Raw genomic sequence first — 24,537 nt, 5'->3', positions numbered from 1 at the left:
TCCAACCCTTAACATTGTGCTGCAGAAGCCACCTCTGATGCTGTTGCTGTTTGCAGGGGATGCCAGGTGCTGTCATTCAAGGATTTACAGCTGTCACTCTTCTGGCTCAACAGAAAATCAGGGGACAGGAGATGGACTGCAATGATTGTCCTGATTCAGAAGAAAGGGTTGGTGAATGTTAACCTCAACATATGCCAGTTTTTGCCTTCATTTAGATTAAATATTTTGAAAAAATCCTCTGCTTGGAAGGTGGTGAGGCACTGGAACAGGCTTTCCAGAGAAGTTGTGGATGCCCCATCCCTGGAAATGTTCAAAATCAGGTTGGGTGGGGCTCTGAACAACCTGCTCTAATGGAAGGTGACCCTGCCCATGGCATGGGTGGTTAAAACTAGATGATCTTCAAAGTCCCCTTCAAACACAAACCACTCTATGATTCTATGCCCCTCTTGCATGAAGCCTCAGTTACGTATCAAGTAGTTTAAAAGGCTGGGGAATGAACATGTGCCTTTGTGAAGCTTTGAGAACCAAATGTAGTAGGAACCATGGATCTAATAGTGGTTCCTCACCTACTGCCACTCACGTGGCCATGGGCCATCCCTTGTAGATGTTTTTCTAGTCGGATATTATGAAAGAAATGCCCAGTCATGCATGAGGATTTGCAGTATTTTAATTCCCATATTCAGTTTATTTAAAGCTTCTTTGGTGCAAATGAAATTGATTTTTGTCTTGTCCTCAGTGGACACAAAGAGCCATAATTTGCAGGAATCTATTAATACATGTTCCCCTCATGCAGCATGCAGTGGATGCAGGGTGTGCCTGTGTTGCTACTGGCTCACAGACAGCTACGTTTAACCTCTTGCATGCCTCTTTCATGCCAAGTTTGACTTTCTTGTCTCAGGCACCAAATGTATTCCTCAATTTTGATTTAAATCTTCATTTGCCCTCATCTCTTTTCAAGCTGTTTATACTTATCGGGTGCTTTTTTTGTTGTTGTTGTTTTGTTTTGTTTTCTGTTTCTTTAATGCATCTCTCTGTAGTTGTATTTTGCAGATCAGTGATCTCTCAGAGCCCTTAAGTTCTTCCCACTTTTTTTTTGTAGCGTCTGCCTGCTTTTGTTCCCAACCACCCACCTCAGGAGTCTGGGCCCCTCTGACTGCCATCATGTTGGCAGAGCTTCACTAGTCTGTGTAGAAATGGGCTGGAAATGAGTGACAATGTCCATTTCTGTCGAGGTAAGTATCCAATACTTTGTGAAAGTTTTTGTGAGTTTATTATAATATTTATTGTTAATGGAGAGCAAATAAAAATTGCAATAGTTGTTTTTTTCTACTCCAGTTCTACCATCTTCCTGACTCCAGACTGCTAACCCCTTGATCTTTATGAAATCATGTGCAGGGTCTTTTCTGTCACAAATATAGAATATGTGTGGTTTACATATATGTGAATACTCTTAATATGCTACTGTATATTGTTGATAAATTACCCACTGTGATTATTCTTTCTGCTTTTAAATAATAACTTGAATTTAAAAAATCCAAATGAATAAAGCTTAATCTTTAAGAAACGTAATCTGTGGTGGTAGTTTAAGATAATTAAAAACTGGTTTAGACAACCATTTTTATGTTGTCAGAAAGTTTTAGTTTACTATTTCTTGACAAGTGTGGTTCTGTCAGTTCAATAGAACCAGAGTAAAACAACACCTTGAGATTACAGTGTTCTTGGTATGATTATTCTGTTGGCCTTGTGCAAAATCAGAGGCAGGGATTGCTGTCAGTGCAGTTTGTTCATCCCTACCTCACCTGGAAGGTGACACAAAGAACAGTGGTTATGATGTTTTGTCAGAAATTACACCCAGCATGTCAGCTATCTTGGGCAATAGCTGAAATGTTCTGAGAGTTGCTGAATACCTGGTAGTTATGGGTAGGAGAGGTGGGGCTCAGGACTTTACTTAAGTACCTTCTTCTCCAGAGGATCCCAAGCCTTACAACGTCAATCCCAAATTCTGAGCATCCTCTTCAGTTTCCTGATTCTCCTTAACAGAACTAGCCTCTCTTTGGAGCTGGAGTGGGCTGACTCTGTCTGAGGCCTGACTGGAAGTGCCTGATGCAGCTGAGGCATTTTGTGCTGTGTAAGCTCAGCTAAAGTTGCAGAGTAAAAGTTCTCTTCCAGTTAATGTGTATTTTCAGTTTATTTTTCCCGCAGTAAAAGAAAGGGCTGCCCTTGGGAGTCATCAGAGCCCGTCCCTGGTCTGTGAAATTTCCAATGTAGACTCGACAAAGAAGTGGAGGAAATAAAATGTTGGTTCCACCTATGGATGGGGACTGTGGCAGGCACACTGGCTGTCAGTAGAACTCTTTCTCCCCAGGAGCTTTCAGTGAGAATGGTTTTTATTGGAAGTGATGCAAATCCGTACATACTGCTCATTTCCTGCTTCAGTAGTTGAATTGTTCTGCAGTGGATTTAATTGCATTGCTTCCTCCTAGCTTCTTACTGCTATCCTACAGTCAGCTGGCTCACAGCTGAAGAATCCTTTATTCTTATGTGTGTGTCACTGTTCCACAGTCAGCTGCAGAGGATGCACATGGACTGCTTCTCCAGAAATATTTGTGTTGTAAATGCATGAAACTGGGTATAAATCTGATGGATTGGTGCACTCTGGATTTCCACATGGTTATGTTCTAAGGTTCTGTACTTAACAGCTTTCTTTTGAGAAAAGCAGTTTTTATTCCCTTAATTCCCTGGGCCACAACTGATGTTAATCTTGAGATGTGTTACACAGTTATTACTCGCATAAGTAACATGCATCTGTCTTTGCAGCTTTTGGGTCTTAATTACTCATTCAAGCTTGTACTAGAGCCAGGAATTCACCTGGATTTTGTGAGGTTTTTGGGTTTTGGCCCTCGTGAGGGACATGGGTAGGTAAAGCAATGACAGAGATGACATAAAATGATCATGAGTATTTGGTTCTTTCAAGGCATGTTGAAGCTGTCTCCTGAGCCAGACAATTGCTTGTAAAGAAACTGGCTATTACTGTGTCCATGTTTTGGCTTCTCACCACCCTCCCTGACTATTACAGTGGGATGCCTTGTGTGAGGGTGCTGAGGCACTGGAACAGGTTGCCCAGAGAAGTTGGGAATGCTCCATCCCTGGAAGCGTTCAAGGCCGGGTTGGATAGAGCTCTGAGCAGCTTGGTCTAGTGAAAGGTGTCCTTGTTCATGGAAGGGGGATTGGATCAAAATGATCTTCAAGGTCCCTTCCAACCCAAACCAGTCTGTGATTCCATGATCTTGGCATGCTTAGTGGAGGAAGTTGATGATGTAACTGTAACAATGAACAAAATAGTTTAGTGCTACTAATGTAACAGAGGCACTCTGGAATTTCCAGAGTGGATATTAAGTGGCACTTAAGTAACACTAATTAACAGAATCTTTCACAAAAATTAGCCCCCCCTCTTTAGCACCACTACTCATAGTGACAAGGCATCACTCTACAAAGAACAAGTGCACAATATGTCTGTAGCAATTAAGACAAATTCTATTGTATATTTTTTTCAAAGCTTAGTGATGGTCCCCTGTATTTACGTATCAAAACATTCAGCTTACTACATGGTGTCCAACTAATCTGGCACAGTACTGAACATACCCTAAAAATGTCTGTCAGCAGTCTCAAGGATATCCTACATTAAGTCTAAGATGAAATGAGACAGAACGGAATTAGTTTAAGTAATAAATGTTTAATCAAAGAATTTTACATATTATTAACAGCATTCATTTGGCCAAACATCTACATGGTTGTAGTATCCTACCTGTATATAAAGTGGGAATGTATCAAGTATAGACTATGAAAGTGCAAATAACAATTCAAGGTTAGAGTAATTTTTTTACATTATAAAATTAACAGGTTTACAAAATAGTCTTGCCAAACTTTTATTTTTGAATTGTAAAGTCAATGACTATGGTGTTAAAATAAGTACCAAGAAAATACAAATTTAATAGTCTAATTTCATGCTCATAAGAGTAACACAGAAACAATGGATATACTGCACAACCTAACCAAATTACATAAAACCAGAACCCACAAACTTCACTATCTTCACAGAGAGCACTCTTACATATCTTACTGCAACTTTGCAAGACATCTCAATGCAATACACAATCTTTTTGCGAGAATCTTTCTATTCAGAAATTACCATTCAAGGAAGCTATGTGAGTTAAACAACTTTCAGACCAATTCATGATGACAGTTCATGAAGGACCGTTTTAGTTGAAAGACTTTATACCTATAGGTATTTTTCAAAGGCTCAATATTATGTCAGGAGTAGGGTGGCTAGAGGACAAGTTGGAAAATTATTTAGACTATTCTAATGCATTCTCTCTAAAGATGCTTGAAAATGGACAAGGTTTTTATGGGGTAAGGGTAAAATATTCTTATTTCATTTTTTACTAATATGAACCTTGTAACTGCAAGGTTCCAAAGCTGGATTTGCATGAATTAGTTACCAAAACACTCACTTGAACTCACAGTAATCAATACATAAACTTTGCTATCATGACACTTGCCTATACACACTCAGTAGTAATAAACTTTTATATCATATCAACAAATCTCTGGTAACAGTTAAGCAAAACTTAAAATGGAGTGTATGTTATTTGCTCATGTTATGAAAAGTTTTGATTATATGTAATTAAAACAGCCATTTGAACAACTTATTCTAGTTGTAATTACATACTGTACCATTGTAACTCACTAACTGTAGATTGATGCTTTTAAGCAAATCTAAAACCAGTATTTTTGTTTTTCACGGTACAACAACTAGGAAAAGTTTTTTTTGTGGTTTGTTTTTTTTTTTTTCTTAATTTTCTTTTTTACACTAAACAGTAATCACACAGCAAATGAATATTGTGCAATTGAACAAATACCTAGTAGTGTTTTGTATATGCAAAAACACTGACTGTACATTTAGTTATTTACTGTAAAGGCAAGGCCATGGGTGGTTTTATGGAGGTCTTTGCAATTAATAGCATAGTTACTCCAGAACAAACACTGAATTTGAATTACTTGTTTAACTGTGGCAACTATCCAGTTGGGTTAGGCAAAGGCACCGTAACATGTTGAGCAGGATGTGTTATCTGGACTTTTAATTCTGGGACTGACTAATATATGAAAATTCTGTATTCCTATATTTTTATAAAATGTTATCATTAAAAGTAATTGCACTATTAGTGCATAAAATGCTTTGTAGAATTATGAAAACAAAGAACTATGATTGCACTTCCATTAAAGTGTCTCTTAAAATACAGCATAGCTGTTGCTAACTCACTGTATTTTAATATTTAAAATAACTGTTTAACAGCAGCATTAGGTTTTATTAACTTAAGATACAGGCTACATTTAATTAAATGCAGTCACCATGGCAACATATGCCAGTTAAATTTGGAGAAGCAATGCTACCCAGTGGTTTCTTCCATTGCTAAGAATTGTGGGATTAGTTGGATAGACTAACACTGAACTGTTTCATTAGGCTACTGCCAGTTAACTTTTCACAGTTTGGCACATTTGGACTGTAAATAGACATGAAAAAATCTTTGATTTTAAAGGGAAAGAATATCCCCTAAAACTTGTTCCTGGAGCAGTACTAGAGAGAAGCATTAAATACTTCTGTTCACACTGCTAACAAAAATGAAAAATGAATAAGGAAAAGTTATGGAAAACAAAACCAAAATGCAAATTAACTGCTAGATGTTATTTTGATGAAATTATGAGTTCTAAAAAATTGAATAAACTATTTCTTAGGAAAACCAAACAAAATAATCAGTGTAAGCCTTTAATCTGTACTTTCAAGTTAAGGATCATCAACCTAAGGCTAAACAGATGCTGCATTGTATTAGGAATGTGGAATACAACCTACTTATTCCTTTCTCTTGAGAGCAAAAAGGCAAATACTACCTAATTGAATGCAAAGGATATTCCTTGAAAGGTTCACATCATTATGAAGAACTACAATTCAAGAGAACTCCTAAATATCCGTTGTTATGTCAGTGGTTACAACTGAGCTGCAATTATGTGGATCAAAGCCTCCATAATGCTTACTCCACATACTGTACCATCTGTCACTGCCATTCTTTTACTCCAGATTTAGTTTTTATTCATACCAGATGCACGTGTTCAGTCCATTCACTTGAGGTTTGAGGAGTCTGACTTGAACTATCTCCCGAAGCATCTAGGGTGCTTGTTACCTCCCTGTTACAGTCACCAATTTGTGATACTGTTTCACTTGGAATAATGTTTTCTTCAGAAGTGCTTTCCTCTGTTTGGGTTCCTCTGCCTTCGTTTTTGAGTGCATCCTCAAACAGTGCATGGTCTTCCTGAGGCTCCAGCCCTGTGTCTGTAAGATTTGGTTGCCCTGCTGACCGATCTTCAGTGCTGGGTTGCTGTGACTCCTCATCTGTTTCTGTACTTGTTGAGGGGATCAGAGCAATACTCTGTGGGTTCATGTCATGAAACCAGGCCATAATATTTCCAAGCAGATTTTCATTGGTATTGGGATCTTGACTGCTGGAATCAGCATCGCTTGAAGTTGAGTATAATCCACTTCTTGTCTCGCTGCAGGGGTGGGAATGAAGACGATCAGCTGAGAAAGGATCATTGCCTGCTCCCAGTCTCATCAGACTGTCACCAAGTTCTAGCAGCTCAGAGCTGCTCAAAGCACCCCTTGGGTTGTCCATACTTATGGGAGCAGCATCCAGTCTTGTAGGCAAAGAGGTACCTATTGCTCCTAAAGATGCCTCATTATTTAGAAAGTCTCTAGTTTCTTCATCTATGGCCAAGCCAGATTCTTGTAATGACAGCTGAATAGCTAGCAGAATGTTTGGGTCATCTTCATCCAGAGAACTCAGAGCCTGTGGAAATACATAAGGTTGCTCTCAGAATAAAACTTGGATCTTATTACATATTTTGGATGAAAAGTAATTCTGGCTCAGATCTGAAATTCATTCATTATTCCTACATGTCCTTTATGAGAATCAATTTCTACCAACAGAGCTGACAACACAATTTAAAAGGTAACTATTGTTATGTCAGTGATTGTTCAGCAATTCTTACCATTGTGAATGTGTAATTCTTCCTTTTTCCTTGAAGAATTAAGACAATTTGCAGAGACAAAATGACACAAAAGGCAGAGCAGAGCAGAGCAAGCAAAGCAGAGAGAATGGAAAAGAGATTAGGGGAGATACCTGAAGAGAATCCTGGTTTTCAGAGCGACTGACAGGGGTATAGTCATGAAGCGAAGAGCTGTGCAGAATACCCATAGAAGCTGAACTCACCATGGAGGTGCCATGTCTTCTACTGCTGCCACCTTCCTGAGTGTCTGTTTGGACAACCGAAACAAAAGTGGTTGAAGAACCAGTGAGAAAACCTCCTCTGCTATGATTTACTGACAGAATCTCTTCCTTCCTTTTGGATTCTAGTGTAATTTTACTCCTTTATTCACATCAGCTCCTTATCCACATCAGCTCTTACACAGTGGTGAAACACCAATCCCACTGTTTTAGGAGTGACTGCCTGGCTCATTTGTCCTTTCTGCCCTCAAGACTCTTCTCTGTGAAAGCATGGGCTATGCCATTGGAAGCATGGGCAGAAGGGGCAAAGTGCTTCTAAGGCACATACATAATTTATGGAAAGCCCTGAAAATTACTGCATGTGGACACAAATACAGGATGCATTTGCAGGTGGATTACAAATCCCATTTGCCCATTTCTCTGTTCTTTCAAAGACAAAACCTCAGCTATAATGTTAACAGTATAATAATCTTTACTGTAACATTGCAGCACAATTAAGAGTAGAGATATTAGTGAATTCTTCATCGATTACTGACATTGCTGTTTTCTTAAAACCAACAGAAAATAGATGTAAGATGCTGTTTCCAGAAAAAACTGCTCTGTAATAAAACTAAATGTAAATCTTTTAACTTTGGAAAATGGAATTTTCCACTCCAAAACTCAAAATGTGATAGACTGAAATAAAATAATCTCTTGCATGCTTTAATAGTGTGCACTTGGCCATCACTACTATCTCCAAAGCATTCAGTCAAAGTCTAGTCCTTGAACTAACAAGATGGTTTTGCATTTTGTTTGTAATAGGGAAGAAGCAAAGTTCACCAAAATTTTGATTACTTTTTCTAAAATAAAGGATGCATGTGATCCTTCCTCCTCAATAAAGGATCTCTCGGTTTTAAAGAACAAGCTATGTGTTAAGTTCCTGAGACACAGCAATGAGAGTTTGTACAGCATGGCTAAGAGACTGAGCACACAGACTGGTAGCTCTGTAGAAACAGTGCCACAGTATGATTTGGATTCAAGCTATTTCTGTTCCTGTGCTAAGGTTCTGGCAGAACTGAGCCAGCCCAGACAGCCAAGTCACAGAGAGACCTTAAGGGACTGCACTATCAGCCCTCAGAAGAGCAGCACTCTGGAAGTCAAAGCTCAGGCCAGCTTATCTCCTGGCTGCCTTTGCCAATACAGCTTCTGAGCAGAGTTTTGGAATACAACCTTTGGACACTCTTCCACAGGCCTGTAGCCTCTACATTCTATGCACAACTGCTTCTTTTCATTGGTATAGAAGACTTGATGTATGTATGAGTGACCTTCAGAATTTCTTCAGAAAAGCAAACCTGTGCTGGACAGCTGAGAAGTTGTTAGTGGGAAGATCAATGCATTTCTCTTTTAGAAGAGCAGCAGCCACAGTGAAGTCAACAACACTTCTAAGATCACATAAAAAAACTGCAGAGACAAGCCTTTATGTTGTATCCTGGAAAATACAGCAATGTATTTGAAACTTCTTGAAAGTGTATCCACAGGAGAACAAAAACTGTGGTCACTACTAGTGATTTCTGAAGCAGGAAAGAAAGAAGCCAGCCCAGAGAGGTCCGTACCTAATGTACTCTCACTGGGGTCATCAGGGTCTGGAGTATTACTCAGCAGACTGTGCACATCTCCACGTCGACGCTGTCTGTGCCTCCTCCGATACTGAAATTCAGCATATTCCTGCATAAACCAAAGGTTACAAAACACAGGGCAGCATGCAGTGCTATTTTTCTGAGTAACAAGCACCACATTTTTGAAAAAAATGTGTGATTTTATCTGCTTATTATAAAATCACCTGCTTTCAGAAAAATGAATTGCAAGTTGTATCATGCGACGCTTAACATAAATAACAAAAAAAAAAAAAATCCAAGGTAATCCTAGATCTATAAAACAATGGATTAGCAAAAAAAAAATTAGATGTACTACCAACATTTTAATACTTGCAATCTCCTTTTTTAACAATTCCAAGAACACATTTCTTGTTTAAAATCTTTGATGCCAAACTTTATATATGCACCTATTGACACACTTTTTAATAAATGCATACTCACTGATTTTAGAACATAAAAACAATTGATGTGAATTAGACCAATAGATTATCTCAGAATCTCTTCTGCCAGCAATTGGCGGTAGAAAATAACCTTGAAAAGACAACAGAAAGCTGGTAGGCTTGATACATATTTTTCCAAGCCTCCAGGACACTATGGTTCCAGAATGTCTTAAGCCACATCTGATACTCTTCTATGGAACAGTCTGCGATGGATTTTTGTTCCATGAATTACAAATGTCCTCTACTTTTACTTCACTTGAGCTGCTAACAAGCCATACCATATGGATTTGAACTCCTGCAGCCTGTATTTTCTCATATTGTGTGCTTAGACAGTGTATATAGCATTTATGAAAAAGACTCTTGACCACATCAAGCTAACATCCCAAGGGTTAATTATATTAATACTGGGATCAATTTGGGATATCTTTCCTAATATGAAGGAACTAGTTTTATGCTTGAAGGGAGATTTCCAGGAATCTTTTCTGGTGTGTCCAGCTGACACGGAACCTGTGTAATTTCAGTTATTCCTACACACAAGGCAATAAAACTGTGCACACAGGTACTCGCTCTCCTCTTCAAAAGAATATTGTTCTTTATTTCTGTGAACTCCAAGTTAGGAAATCTGTAATCCAAAGGATTCATTTGGCCAAATGAATTGGTAAAGATAACAGTACCATTAGTTTTCCTTTCCTATATTAATTCTTCAACATCTGAAGTACCTAAAACTTAAATCCAGACGTGTTATATCTCTTACACAATGATGTTATCAATGTAGATGGTATTATGAGAATATGTTTTTTTCCATTAACTTTCTCAGACCAAGTGCTCACTCATAATGACATATGCAAGACAAAAGGAATAGTCACAAAATCATGTGTGTGGGCAGATTTTATCCATGGAAATTGTAAGAACATTAAAGACAAAAGGTCCATTTAGCCCAATATGCTGTCTTCAACAGCAGCTCGTAGTATATGCTTGTTAGTCTATGGAACACCATAAAGAAACAACGCAAGCATAAAGTGATTCTTCTCTAAAACATTCTTCCAGTTTTTAGGGATCTCAGGGATTTTCTAAATGCAAGGCACAGCCTCAAACAACAGAAAACAAAACCTTGATATAGAACAATATAACTGAATTATTTTAAAAATATATAATTATACCACTCTGAATCAGAAAAGGAATCATGGGAAGTGATCATTGAACACTAAGATTTATTAATCTTACCAGATCTTAGCTCTCATTTGTTTGCAATAAGTACTTAAAATACTTTGCAGTGAAATTCACTAAAATAAACAAAGATAACCATTATTAATTCTATAAAATTCCTTTAGCATAGGTGGTTGCAAGTATTCGTGATAGCTACATAGCAAAGAAACCAACTTGCATCACACAGTGCCACGTTTAGGCAAACCATAAAAACTCATAAGCAGATCATCTAAGCACAGCTGCATTTCACCTCCTGCTAAACAGCTTTTCAACACATTTCTTACCAGCTTCTTCTCATAGCCAGTTCCACTGTCATCAGTAACATCACAATCAATCATACAGTAACATCACAATGAGTTTGATGTTGCCAGATGTGGGATTATTTCAAAAGAACTAAAGGAACTGGACAGGAGAAGCAACTGATTTATTGTAGAGAAGCGAGCCATGTTCTCACCAGCGTGATGCTCACAAACAATAGCAAAGGAAATATATGGAAAAAAGTACATGGAGTTTTCTAGGATGTTTAGCAATGACTAGCTAGAAAGAAAACAGCAAACAAGGAAATATTGAAAAGAAATTTCCTTCCTGACTGAATGCTTTAATCTAATGTTCTCAAAACATTATCTAAAAATTAAGATGATAAAGGAAATCTTTATAGGAAGCGTCTAATTTTTTAGAGCAGAGTCTCAAAAACTACTTATCTTTCTCATATAGAGTTCATAGAATATTAATTTAAAAATTATAATTTTCATTCTTGGTAAAGGAGCAGAAATTAATGTCATTTGAGTATGCAATTTCCATCCTGCCTTAATACATAACAATAAAAATAAATATCTGAAATATGTAACAATATTTAGGAGCATGACTGCATGTTTTTTTTGGGGTTGTGACAGAGGTTGGAAATTTCATAAACTTTTTGTCAAATTCTGCTGAGCTGATATTGCATCCAAAAGTAATCTACACAATTTAATACATTTATTACTTTAAGGCTCTCCAGCACACAGACAGCAGTTTATATTCAATTTTAACACTGGTTTCATGCTTGGAAAATGAATGTGAAATAGCTTGGCTAACACCTTAGATAACTACATCCATGTTAGAGGCATTGTTTATAGTCATTGCACAATTAGCTATGAATATATTTCCTTCTGTTGTGAAATAAAGGAAATGGAAAGCTTAAACAATTTGAAATGCTTCAATTCAAGGAAGCTCTTCATGCAGACTGTGATCATACCTGTGTTTCTAGCATATGCAGAACTAAGTTTAAAAATTAAAAAGAAATAGTTTACCTCGGGGGATGCAAATCCTAAATACTCCCAATCCCATGTTCCACCAGCAAAGCTATAAAATGGAAAGATACAACATCACATGTAGAACAAATATGAAAAACCTCCAGAGCTTCAAAACCTTTTGAAATCTGTAAAACAGTGCCACTGTAGTTCTCTAAACTTAACAAGAGTTCCCCTTTAATTCTTAATTCAAAATTAATTTTGAAAACCCTACAGTCAAGTTGTTGACTATTCCAGAACTGCCTGATATGTTTAGCAAATACTTAAGATTGATTTTTGAAGTGTACCAGGGATTTAGTGGCAATCTTGATGGAAAAAAGTAAAATGGAAGCCATGACATCTAATAATTAATATATCACAAATGGGGAAGCAATTTAGGTTGCAACACACATAGCAGTGATCCTCAAAAAGAAAAACACGTTTTTTCCACAAGGATGAAATGTCCAAGAAAGTACCACTGTCACAGTGATTTACAACCACGACACTTAGCATCTACCTCATAGTCAGAGAACAGCAGTGGATTCCCTCACTTTGGCAGCTACCAAAAGAACTTCTTGTGACTGGTTGGTGCAGCGTTCTGGGTGGATTACCTGCGCCTGGGTGCTTCTGGAGAGTCTGCAGGAGCAACGCCACGGGCCACAGAGGCCAGGAACTCCTGGCGCTTCTGCTGCACAAGACAAGCTGCTCGGATGATTTTATGGCGAGGTGTCCGAAGGTAAGGCCTGTTCACTTTCTGTGCAAGGTCTTCAGTGACCATTTCTAGGTCTGTCTGCAGGAGTTAGCAATACAGAAAAAGCAGTTTTACAGGGAAATGCAAATCAGGAAGAGCTCCATAAATACTGAGGGGAATGATATCCATTTTCCTGAAAACACCTTATGAAATACCAAAATACCCCAAAATATCTGTCCCATAGCCTACTCTTTTACTGAACTACATTCTGTCCTCCAACTTGGAGCAGGATTTCCCTGCACTCTGAAATACTGAACATCTTCAAGGGACAGGAAAAGAGGAAGCAGGCCCAGGTACTCCAGTTTTGCCTTCTCCCAGTTGTCAAGCATATCAGAAGGGAAAGAAAGAAAAGATAAGCTAGAGAATGAGATGAAGACTAAAGCTAAAATGTTACCCTCAGAAAGCAGAATTCTTACTTTCCCCTTCCATCTGTCTTTATCCTTTTCCTCTGCAGAATGATATAAAAATATGCTACTTTTTCTAACTAGGTTACAAATATAAAACAGGCATGTCAGTTTTATACAACAAAATGGCAAAAAGACATTGATAACTAATATAAAAAAAATAAAGAGCCATTAGGAAAGTAAAATATATTCATGTATTACCTGCATAAGTTCAAATATTTCTTTCTTTGTGCTTTTAGGCTCCAAAAAGAATCCATATGGATAAGAACACTTAAGAATACGGCGAGTTTTTAGAAGCTCTTGCACTGCATCTTCAATGAATGTGGTATCAGGACAGCCTCCCTCAGCTGCAATGTGAAACAAGCATTGGCAAAGTATTTTCCTGCTGATGTCAGCATTACTTCTGTGCATATCAGTTAAATATTTTGCAAGTAAAGAGCAGCAAGTTCTCAATAACTGCACAGTGTTCTTAGGAAAAGAAATAAGCACAGAACATTAGCTTCTATCTTACTAATGCTACTTCCTCCTTGAGTTTTGGAATAGGTAAGATTTACTGTACATTTAACTTTCATCCAATGTTCACAAATTCTAGTCCTGGAGAGATGACATCACACAGCAGACTTGATGTGAGCGCTATCCAAAAAAGAACAGTTTAGCCATAACTGTGTTGATGTGATTTCAAATCAAAGGCACAGATCACAACAAATACTTACTTCCACTTAGAGCTCTACTCAACTGCTCCATCTTTTCTTTGGCTGTTTTTAGAAGGCGCTGTTCTAACTAGAAAAAGAAAATAAATAAAATACAATAAGATAATTATTTTTGGATTAATAAAACAGAAAAAAAATCAGGAAAAATGGCTGGACCCACACCTGGTAGCTAAGTTCATGGTTCTTAAATCTTGTATAATAGTGCATAAATCTATCAAGCTCTTGAAATCTTCTATGCTTCTTTTCAGCCTGGAAAATAATGGAGAGACAAAAAAACCCAAAATAAATCTTATCATTTAATATAACAATCACCATTAAATATAATTAAATAATGAACTCTTTCTACTCAGACTATATATAAAGTATTGTGCACAATGCTGAGTGCCATATAAGAAGAGAGACAAAATTATTTTTCGAAATTCACAAGGCTGCAAATACTGCAGCCAATGAATTGATACACTGACAGTCCCTGCTGTTTAAAGCAACTTTCTGAAAGGCAAAATTAAGGCTAAGTCTTCTGTAGTGCACAGCAACTAATTTCAGGACCAGCATGCTCATTTTACAAAAGGAAACCATGTCACAGAGAAGTAAAATGACTTTAGTAAAGTCACCAGTGGTTGTTAACAAAGTCAAAAGCAAAAATCTTATGCATCCACCAATAAGTAGTGCTTTCTTTTTGTCTCTTTGATATGTTTAAGGTTGTACTTTTCAATTTGGAACTCTGGTTTGGAAGAATTTTTATTACACTTATCCTGAATGGAGAATTGCAACCTTAGTGCTATTTTTAAAATACACACATTCATTTGTTACCTCTACTGTCATCTCCTTGGACTGCTCCTCTACATGCTGAATAACTTCATAGCGAGTGCATCTGTAGTAGCCTCCAGTGGAAGAGCTGTGCTTCTTCCATTCTTCTAGGCATATCCAGCAAAAGTCATATTTGCACTTCAGAAAAAAACAGGAAAAAGAAGAAAAAAAAAAAGAAATTGAAACTTAGATTTGTAGTTAGGCATCATTATTCCTCTATGGACAACTTAAAAGCATTCTGACTGTAAAAAATTCTGAGGACTCTCCTTCCTATTTTATTTAATCAGGTGATGTTTATCAAACCATGTCAGTCATCATTTTTGTTCCTTGGATCATGAGAGTGTCTTGGCTCTGCATGTTAAGTTTTAAGTGGAGGAAATAAACTGAATTGTAAATACAGCTGATCAGGCCTGTTTTTTTGTTATTTTTAGAAAACTAATCCCATTTCTTTAAATAATACAGAAACTATTCACAGGAAACAATGAAATTTTTTCCCTAATATTACTTTAAAAACCACAATTACGTTGTTTTTGTCAGGTGGTGTTCCTGACACAAAATATTGATAACAACTATTAAAGCAAGAGAGAAGTCTGAACACAAACTTTTCCAGGTGAGGCTTTTCTACACTGACTGAGTAAAGTGCTTTCAAAATAGGTAAAACCTTTCAAGGAAGTGTAAGGTGGCTTATTCAGGCTTCTCTGCATCAGAGAAAATCAAACTGTATTAAATATTCTCAATTCAGTAGCGAGTGTTCAGCTAGTTAATTCTAAAATAACTGGAAGCTATTTATGGACAGATAAGCAAACGACTTCACAATTTGGTGAACTATGTTTATTTTATCTGTCTTACAGATGAGGAGAAAAAATTTACATTAATTAATATTAAGCCTTAAGTATTATTAGTAGCATTTGATAAACTAAATTGCATTTCTTCTCCCTTTGATAGGTTTAACCTTTGCAGGAATACCTACTCCATACCAGATGTGTTTGTCTGTAGTTATTTCATACAGTCACTTAGATATATTACAGGAAGGAATGAAATCTAATTCTTGCACTGTACTTTTGCTAATTTTGTTTCAAAAATCAGTAGTGCTAATTTTCTTCTAAAAAGCAATTAAGACTACAATATTTCTTCTTGTTATTGTGCTGTTCCTTCTTGTTTTCAAACATTTTTTAAAACTGTTGGCTTATAAAAAATGGTGAGAAGTGCCAAGAATGAAGTACAAGAAGAACTGTGTATAAAGTGTTGAGTATCACTGCATCATTTGCCTACCATTCAAACCCATTCATATTCATGATAAGAAATAATTGCAAAATATTTAAAAGATCATATGAAACAATGTTTCACAAGCAACTGAACAAATAAAGCTCAACTTCCTATTAATTTATGTATATATGTTCCTACTGCAACAATCTCAGCTCTCCCAAATTATCTCCCATCTGACCAATCCATTATATTTATCTTTTAATCTCGCCTATTTCCTAAAGCCTCTTCAGAACCCAAGATTCACACAGTGTCCCGACCCTCCTCCCAGTATCTCAGTCTCATGAGACATTCAAAACCACATTAGCTGTTTCTACACACCTCCCAAACCCAAAATCATTTTCAAGAAGGGTAAGAAAGACAACCCTGAAAACTACTGTGTGTCAAGCTCACTTCAGTGCACCGCATGGAAAAGATTGCTCTGGGAGGTACTGAAAAACACCTGGAGGACAATGCAGTCATTGGTCACAGCTTCACGAGGGAAAGTCAAATCTAATCCCCTTCTGTGACAGGGTAACCCTCCCAGCTGAACAAGGGGAGCCAGGTGATGTGACCTTTCTGACTCCAGCAGAACTCTTGAGACTCTCTCACAGCCTCCTTCTGGACAACACGTCCAGCACAGTGCTGGAGAACTGTGTTACATGACGGCTTCCCTGGACACAGGACTTGAGAGAACACTGAGTTTACACTAAATTGGGAGGAGCTGTCCTCTCCCTCGAAGGCAGGGAAAGTTTCTTTACCCAGAAGGTGATTGGGCCCTGGAAGAGGGACCAACCTCGTGGTCCTGGTGGTTGGGCCCTGGTTGGGCCTTCCTCAGAGAAGCGGTCACAGCAGCAAGCCTGACAGCAAGAGTTCAAGAAGTGTTTGGACAATGCCCTCAGGCACTAGGTGTGACTCTTGGGACGTCCTGCACAGGGCCAGGAGTTGGACTTGTTAATCCTGGTGGATCCCTTCCAACTCAGCGTATTCTATGATTAACTCCTGAGCTCTGTTTTATGTGTCTTTATGGTTGCTGAGCCTTGTGTCATCACCACCTGGGCTTAACAAATCCCATCTGCTGCTTGGCCATGATCTGAACCAAGCAGAACAGGTAATTGCTGAGCAGGTAACAGCTGGGTAGGTATTTCAGCCTCTCTCTTGGTGGCAGTATAAATGAAGTCTCTGCACCATATAGCTACCAAGTTTCATGAAACTTGCAGCAATTTATTATCTATGAACTTCCTCCTGTTCCTTGAAATCTAAGTACCCATAAGCTTAAAATACAACTATAGATAGTGGAGTGAGAAAGCAGTATGGTGTAAACACTTCCTTGTTAGAAGCTGAACTCATAAAACATCAAGAAAATGCCTGCTTAAGTACAGAAAACAGGGTTTAATGAGTAAGGAGTATTCTCTACACCAAGGTACATGGTAGATGCTAAGAAGCAGCCATAGCCCATCATGTAGTGAGCTTGAGCAGACCTCCCTTCAAAAAATGACAAAAGCTCCATCAGGGATTGTCACTTCAGCAGAAGAAGCAACAAATGAGGTGACTACTATTCATTGTGTCCAAGCCCTGCAATGATGTTGAGGACACTCTCCCTCACCTTCCTCACCAGGCTGAGGGGAGGCAGCTGCTATCTGTGCAGAGATTTGACCATGACAAAAGAATCTGGCTGTTTAAGGATATTTCAAGCTGCCTATAACCATCAAAAAGGAAAAGAGACCTCTGATTGTCAGCTAGTGCCTTAGCATGGCAAATTATTTTCATTCATCAGTGTTTATTGGCCAAAGTCTTCTCCAGCCTGAAGCCACTTTGCTGAAGCCACAACTGAGCTTACTGGCAAAAGCTGCAACAAACATACCTTATAGAGTTTTTAGAACTATGGAATTTATGAGCTCTTTTTAAAATAGGTTATGACAAAAAACCCCAAACCAACAAATTTGGCATAAATCAAAGTGTAGGAGACTGTTCTCTGCTGCCAGGAAAAGCCCCAGTCTTCAATTTGTATCAAAGAGATATGTGACAATATAAAGAAAATGGTATCTACATAGCAATAGAGAGAGACCTGCACATTTTCAGAAAAATAAAGAGAATTAAATCTGTTAGCCTTTTATTGTCGGCCAACTATGTCAAGTGTTCACTACTTTCTTATTTTTAATGATGCTCCTCAAAGAGGTAATAGTTGTAGTTATAGAAGATATTTCTGGCATAAAGAAATGTCTAAATATGCTGCTTTTAACTAAGTTGAGCGAAAAAACATTTTCAAATGATACTGAACTCATGGCAAAAATATTTTTCCTATTTTGGTAGCACAGTGCAAACTTGTGACTAATTTTCTGGCTGCTGTCATCAATAAATTTTCTTTGGAATCACTCTTTTCTGTCTTTTCATACCTACTGATTAATTCCTGTTTACAGTTTTCCACCTAAACTTCTCTGCTTTGTTGCTATGTTAGAGAAATAATGCATAAGAAAAATATAGTAAGGTAAAACCTTCATTAGATCTAAGCCTTCCTTAAAATCTTACATCTGTCAATTAAAACTGTTCTTTCTCTTCTACATTATTAATGATGATTAAACCATCAATTACTTGTTTCATGCTGTACTGGTAATTATTCTAAGGTGTTTATGAAATTTCAGTCATTAGAGTGTACACCTGTCAGCCAAACAAATTTCAGTAAACATTAAAACATTTTCTAAATACATGTAACATGCCATTTGCTCATTATCTAATTCCTGCAACAGATTCCACTACCTATCAGGCATGACCCTTCAGAGGTTTTGGACCTTTGTGGTCCTAAACTATATACAGGACATGCAAAGCTGAATTCTGATTCCTCAAGAAATCCCACAATGGGTCCTTCTCACCTTTGCACACTGCATGTGGTTGCAGCCCTCGTTCTTCTGGATGGGGGACTTGCAGTTGGCGCAAGGTTTGGAGTTGGTCAGTAGCCACAGGCAGTTGGCAGCGTCCTCATAGGCCTCACTCACTCCCACAACTTTGGGAAGGTGGCAGGAGGATATGGAGCATGCAAAAACAGAGAGGTTGAAATCGTACTTGTGTAATCTTCTGTGAGAATCAGATTAGGAATGACTCATATTTCCCTGTTTCTTGACAAAATACTCAAGTTTTTCACTATGCATATTTCTCACATGTATTTTATTATTACAGTTTCTAGTTTATACATGTATAATATTAATACACTTATTATTTCAATGTATTTCCATAGATCTCTTTTAATACAAATTTATATACAGTATATATTACAATTACAATATATAAAGGGGCAAGTAAATATATTAAAACAAGAGGTATAGCTTGAAAAAGCAGGGTGTGTTTTGCCTCTTTATAAAATTTTCCATGCTTTCCAAAATATTTGTAACATACTATGGAAAGGCTCTGAACTGTGGTAACCAAGTTAGTATGTATTCAAATTGGTGTTATCTTTACTCTTTTTGTTAATGTAGACTAGGAACACTACTCAATCACATGAGCAGACTGGGCTAAAAGTCAAAATTGGACAAAGTAAATGAAGTTATATGCAGTAATAAACTGACTAATTAATAAAACAAAGCTTTAAAATAAAGGGAAGGAGTTTTGCATACCCTGACTGAACCACACATGCATTTGTGGGGAGGAATGTTCTGCAAAGAACCATAATGCTGCAGTTAAAATGTAAGTAGCCCCTCGTTCAGGGGTATAATTTTCTTCCCTTTTACCCTATTCTTCAACCAATGTTGAAAACACTTTTTACTTTATGCAACTAAAAAAAAAATCTGTCTAAAGACAAAAGATCAAAATGGCATCAAAACACCCACGCCCTCCCTGTTGGCCCTGCATGGCTCTTACGTTCTTCTGGTTTCATTTCAGATATTTTCTGTAGCCAGTCCTTCCAGGTCTGGCAGTCACAGGGTTCGTGTGCTTCACCAAGACATTCCCTGAAAAAGAAGGTGTATACACAGTTTCTTATAACTCAGAGATTTAAAGTCAAAATTGGTTCAAGGTAAAAAAAAAAAAAGAAACCAACAAAAAAACATGTCCAGAATTTAATTAAGTCAGAAAAACAAAAGCAATCTAAATAACATTGTTTTAAAATACACTCAGACTGCTTGCTCACAAGCACAGATGACTATTATTGATAAAGAATTTAAATGGGACAGGAAAGGAGAGAAGCTTCTTAAAATTACAAACTGAAATAAATCAGCTGGCTTGCAGTTTGTTCTTATACCTGGGTATTATTTTAGTGCCACAAAAGTGCTCATATAGTTTCTGTGATAAAGGTAAACCAGACTACAGAGTTTATCCAAAAGTAGGTAGTTTGCTATAACAGAAATATATTTTATGTAGAAATATATTTTATGTAGAACTACTTGCATCTGTTCAGTTGCAATAATTAACCTTTAACTAGATTCAAGCTTTTAATCGAGAACAAGATCAAAGCCTTTCAACACCATTACTAAGTATTTATGGATATTTACTCCTTCCACCAGATCTTCTTAAATGGGGGCTTGAACTTATTTACACGGACACAGTGGAGTAATGAGTCTCTTGAGCTTCTCCTGAAGTTCCTACTAGGATTAAGGATGGCAATCACTACTACAGAGTGGCAGCAGATATATGGCTTCCAGATGGTGCTTCATTGTGGATGTGTCAATATACACTCTGGATTTGTAATAGCTTCTTTTTTTCTACTGGAATGGCAGCAAATAGCCTCAGACATCTGCCATATCAAAGCAAATAATTTGAGATGGTCACCAGCTGCATCAGAGCACACAAGTCTGCTGCAGATCCAGTGGTGAACTGCTCTCTTGTAGTGCAGGTTCACAAGCTACATCAATACTCTTCTGCTTGCCCTTGTCCACATTTTAAGCAGGAATTCAGGAAGAAAGAAAAGGTTATGGGAACAGTTTTGAACTTTTTTTCCCTTAGCTAGTCTGCTAACAAAAAAGCTTAAATTCAGCATACATTCATCTCTGGTTTGGACTTAAGATCTTAGCTGGGAAAGATTGTACTAGAATGAATAACTGGCCTCTAATAAGGTGATTTCAGCCTTGGTTGAAAGTTAACACCTTTCACATCTGTGGGACAGTAAGACACTTCAATCATTGACTTCGACAGTGCCAAGACCCTCTCACTGTATACAGTATTTGTTGTCAGAAAGGACTGAAACTAACAAAGATTTAACACTGACAAGCTCGGTTTTAAGTTAAAAGCTGATTGATTAGTCAATCTTTTATGGGGGGGTGGGAGGAGGGTCATGTGTCTTTGGTACTTTCAAATTTGTAGATTTCTGGATTTTTAATGAAGTTCAGTCATATCTATATCTAAACCTTTATATCTTTATCTATCTATATGTAACAGTTACAACAGTTGTTCAATAACAACTTCTCATGGAAGAAGCTCTTTCCTCATCCCACCCAAAACAAGCATTTTTATGCTGGGATGTCATTTTACTAGAGTAAGAACATTAAGCCTACTGTTCATGAAAGTTTTTATGAAAGTTTTATTTTGGATAGACAGCAGTGAATGAAAGGAACTAACACGAGCAGCTGTGCCAATTAACAGCAGGAGCCTCCCCAGACGCCTTGCTCAATACTCAGCAGGATGATTTCTATGAAGGCACAACACATGCTTATTAAAATTGTAGCAAGTTTCAACACAACAAGTTAAAATTCATGGAAGGGCTGAAAGAAGAATGTTGTTTTGGATTTTTTCCCTCTCACAACAATATATTTTGAACCAAAACAGCAAAACACTGTTTCAACTTATAACTGACGTCCTCAGTGCACCTGAGAAGCTGTTGCTCCTGCAGAGTGAGACTGCCCCTTGCCTGTATCTAGGGTGAAAGGGGTGAGGGCTGAGGGTACAAAATTAGACCATTTTCCATAAGTGTCTGCTTGCTACCATTCCTTGTGCTTCTGAAACTGCTTGAAGGGGGTTCTAACATGTTGAACGGATCCGATAATAAAACTGATGTAGGATTTGTGCACAGTTTTAATGTATGCCACATTTAAATAATTCAGAATACTTTTTCTGAAAGGGAATTGTATTTGCCACCATTGATTACATTTTGTTCAAGATGCTGTTAGTGGTGTGTAATGAAAACTGAGTAAATTCTAGGAAACTGAATTGAAGAGGAACATTCCTACTCCTACATTAAAAAGGGGAAAAAAGGAAATTGCTCAATAGATTCAGAGAATTTTCTTTTCAGGAAGGCTATAGATATGAAAAAAGTGATTATCTAGAGGTTTGTTTCTTAATACATCAATTCAGAAGAATCTCTTCCTAAATGCAGCATCAATTGCTATTGCAATGTCTAAGCTGTAGATTACTGGGGTAAAACTTGCAGAACTGACAGAAACATGGGACTGTGAGATGTGCTGATTGACATTTAAAGAGACAAAGCAAGCTCCCTTTAAACACACAGTAATGATGAAAACTCTTGAACTGAGAATACGCTTTTTCTCCAGAGGAACACATTCATGCATAGAGATTTTGTACTGTAGGGCTAGTGTGGTGTCCTTAGCAAATGGTTCTGATTTGAGGTACTACAGGATGCTTTTGTTGCTAGCAGAACTTTCTTGCCATTGCTGAAACTCTCCATTCACTTTTGTGAGGATGAAAAAAGAGGCTTTGGAAAGGCCTTCTTGGACATTTTGTTGCTAACCTGAAGTATTTTTCAAGACCTTAACTATATTTGCTTGTCCAGTATTTCAAAGCATTAATGTAAAAAGAATATACGGAAATATTATCAGGAAATGTAAAAACTCAATTTCTCCTGAAAATTGGTCACTCAGAGGATATTTTCACTCTCAGAGAACATTCTAGGGAGCTAGCACATTCAGTCCATGTAAAGGAATCAGAAGCTGCCACTGTCTGAAGGTTAATGTCAATATGACACTGAAGTGGTGTCAGATTCCTTCAGGTTAATAGAAAAATTGATTCTCTACCATCAGAAGCAAGGATGAGAGGATGGCACTTGCTTGTGGCATAGCACTAAGTTTTATTCTTTTATGGTTTTGATTTTTGTGTGTTCATTGGTAGAAAACATTTTCTGGTTTGTTTCCATGGGATTTGTTTCTTTCTGAGTTCTCCGTCCATTGTAAATAATCTCTTCCCAAGAAGTAATGTTTTCTGGCTTTTGTGCTTGTTTCATCAGGTGTGCTTTAGTTTTTTTTTTTTCCCCTTCTTCCTTTCATTCATATGGAAAAAGAACTAAAATCAGAGGTATCTTCCATTAAGAATTATGATACTTGGAATGAAGAAGATGATTTAGGATAATAGTATAATAGTTGTATAATAGTTGTCCTTGTATAATAGTTTCAATTGAAAAATGAAAAGAAGAATTGCTGAACTTATCTGAATGTCTGTACTTTGGTTGACCCTTTTTCACTTTCCCAGAACATAAAAATGTCCCACTACAACAGTCATAAATTGTCAGTCTGATAATGTCAAGGAAAAATATGCCAATTTTTTTTTTTTACTTTCTTTGATACTGTTATGTCCTTTTCTAGGAAGTGCTGAAGATCAGCAATCTGAGGGATGTTTTAAAAAAATATCTGGTTTTTTATTCCTTCTTGGGCTCATAGTCATCTTAAAACACAGTAGAAGAAAGAAAAAGTGCTGAACTTCAAGTAAAACAAAGGTTGGAATGATCCTGCAAACAGAATAGTTATGTGTGAAGGAAATGGTACTTCAAGGCCCCACTTAAACTCCAGCTTCTTTGATGTGATTCTAGCAAAATTCAGAAAGAGATAAACATCGCTGGTTTTCTAGACTACAACAGAGAAAGTGCCATGTTTTGATCATACAATTATCCAGACACAAACATCCCTGTTCCAGTATCCCACTTTTCCTCTGTTTCCTCAGAACAGAACATCACAACACTCTATGCTGTTATTTTGCACCTAACAGAGACAATAATGACTACTGGATTATAAATCTTTGCAGTGCCCCAAAATACCACAATATTTGAGTAGTGCATGGATAGAGGATAGTACAGTCATTTATCCTTCCATACTAATTTCTGTTGCACTCTTGATGTCATGTGGAACTTTTTAATGAGTCCCTGGAATAGCAGTAACTGTGAGTTTATGTAGAGGCAGGTGAGTTTCCAGTACTAACCAGCAAAAAAGATGTCCTTTCCCACAATCTACAGCAGGGGCTTTTAGCATAGGGAAGCTAAGTGTGTCTGATCCTGTTGAATTTGACCCTTGTCTTGTCAGCCTTACTGCTCTTTCACAGCCAGGTATAGGACACCACTTAATAGCAGGATTATTTTCAACAAAGGCCTGTGGGGAAAAAAACGAGAAAAAGAAAAAAATTTACCACATAAGATCAGATTTCATCCTTGATATAAAACAATCTGTATTCATAGTCCTCCTTTGAAGGAACAAAGCAAAAAAACAATAAGGACAGTCTTGTAGCTACAAGGATAGACTTTTAAATATAGTTATAGAAAGGGAGTAATTGAAACTCAGCATTTTCTTTAGTAACAACAGTACTTCAGACTTACACTAAGAATGAAATTACTTACATTCCAAACAAAAGTTCAATCTCTGCAAGTTAATTCCTTTGTAATGTGGCTTACAGTAAACTACTATATATGCACTGACAATACACTCATTAGCAGAACTGATTCTTTCAGTTGGAAAGAATGAAAACCTTACTGATTAAACAAATATCCCACAATAAACCAGAAATCAGAACTAGACTAACTCAGTAATTTATTTCCC

General features: G+C 37.3%; 1 protein-coding gene across 7 annotated transcripts in view; it reads right to left on the bottom strand.

Moving 5' to 3' along the window:
• Window positions 1-3,912: 3,912 nt before the first annotated feature.
• ANKIB1 (ankyrin repeat and IBR domain containing 1) overlaps window positions 3,913-24,537 on the bottom strand; it is an 87,234-nt gene continuing 66,609 nt past the window's right edge. For 4 of the 7 annotated variants that reach the window (XM_021551677.4, XM_021551679.4, XM_021551678.4 and 1 more), the window contains exons 9-20: window positions 23,927-24,093; window positions 19,652-19,740; window positions 18,670-18,800; window positions 14,561-14,695; window positions 13,913-13,999; window positions 13,754-13,820; window positions 13,242-13,387; window positions 12,497-12,675; window positions 11,907-11,958; window positions 8,930-9,041; window positions 7,233-7,366; window positions 3,913-6,899 (exon numbers count right to left, since the gene is read on the bottom strand). In XM_021551677.4, the coding sequence (XP_021407352.2) occupies window positions 6,147-6,899; window positions 7,233-7,366; window positions 8,930-9,041; window positions 11,907-11,958; window positions 12,497-12,675; window positions 13,242-13,387; window positions 13,754-13,820; window positions 13,913-13,999; window positions 14,561-14,695; window positions 18,670-18,800; window positions 19,652-19,740; window positions 23,927-24,093 (2,052 nt within the window). In that variant the 3' untranslated portion in view covers window positions 3,913-6,146. The remainder of the gene's footprint in view (window positions 6,900-7,232; window positions 7,367-8,929; window positions 9,042-11,906; window positions 11,959-12,496; window positions 12,676-13,241; window positions 13,388-13,753; window positions 13,821-13,912; window positions 14,000-14,560; window positions 14,696-18,669; window positions 18,801-19,651; window positions 19,741-23,926; window positions 24,094-24,537) is intronic. The other 3 variants (XM_021551682.4, XM_021551681.4, XM_085573101.1) reach the window with 3 other exon arrangements.

This window comes from Lonchura striata, chromosome 2 (assembly GCF_050655825.1).
Source record: "Lonchura striata isolate lonStrDom1 chromosome 2, ASM5065582v1, whole genome shotgun sequence".
Lineage (NCBI taxonomy): Eukaryota > Metazoa > Chordata > Aves > Passeriformes > Estrildidae > Lonchura > Lonchura striata.
Note: the sequence above shows the minus strand (reverse complement) of the source record. Positions and strands in the feature narration are given on the sequence as shown.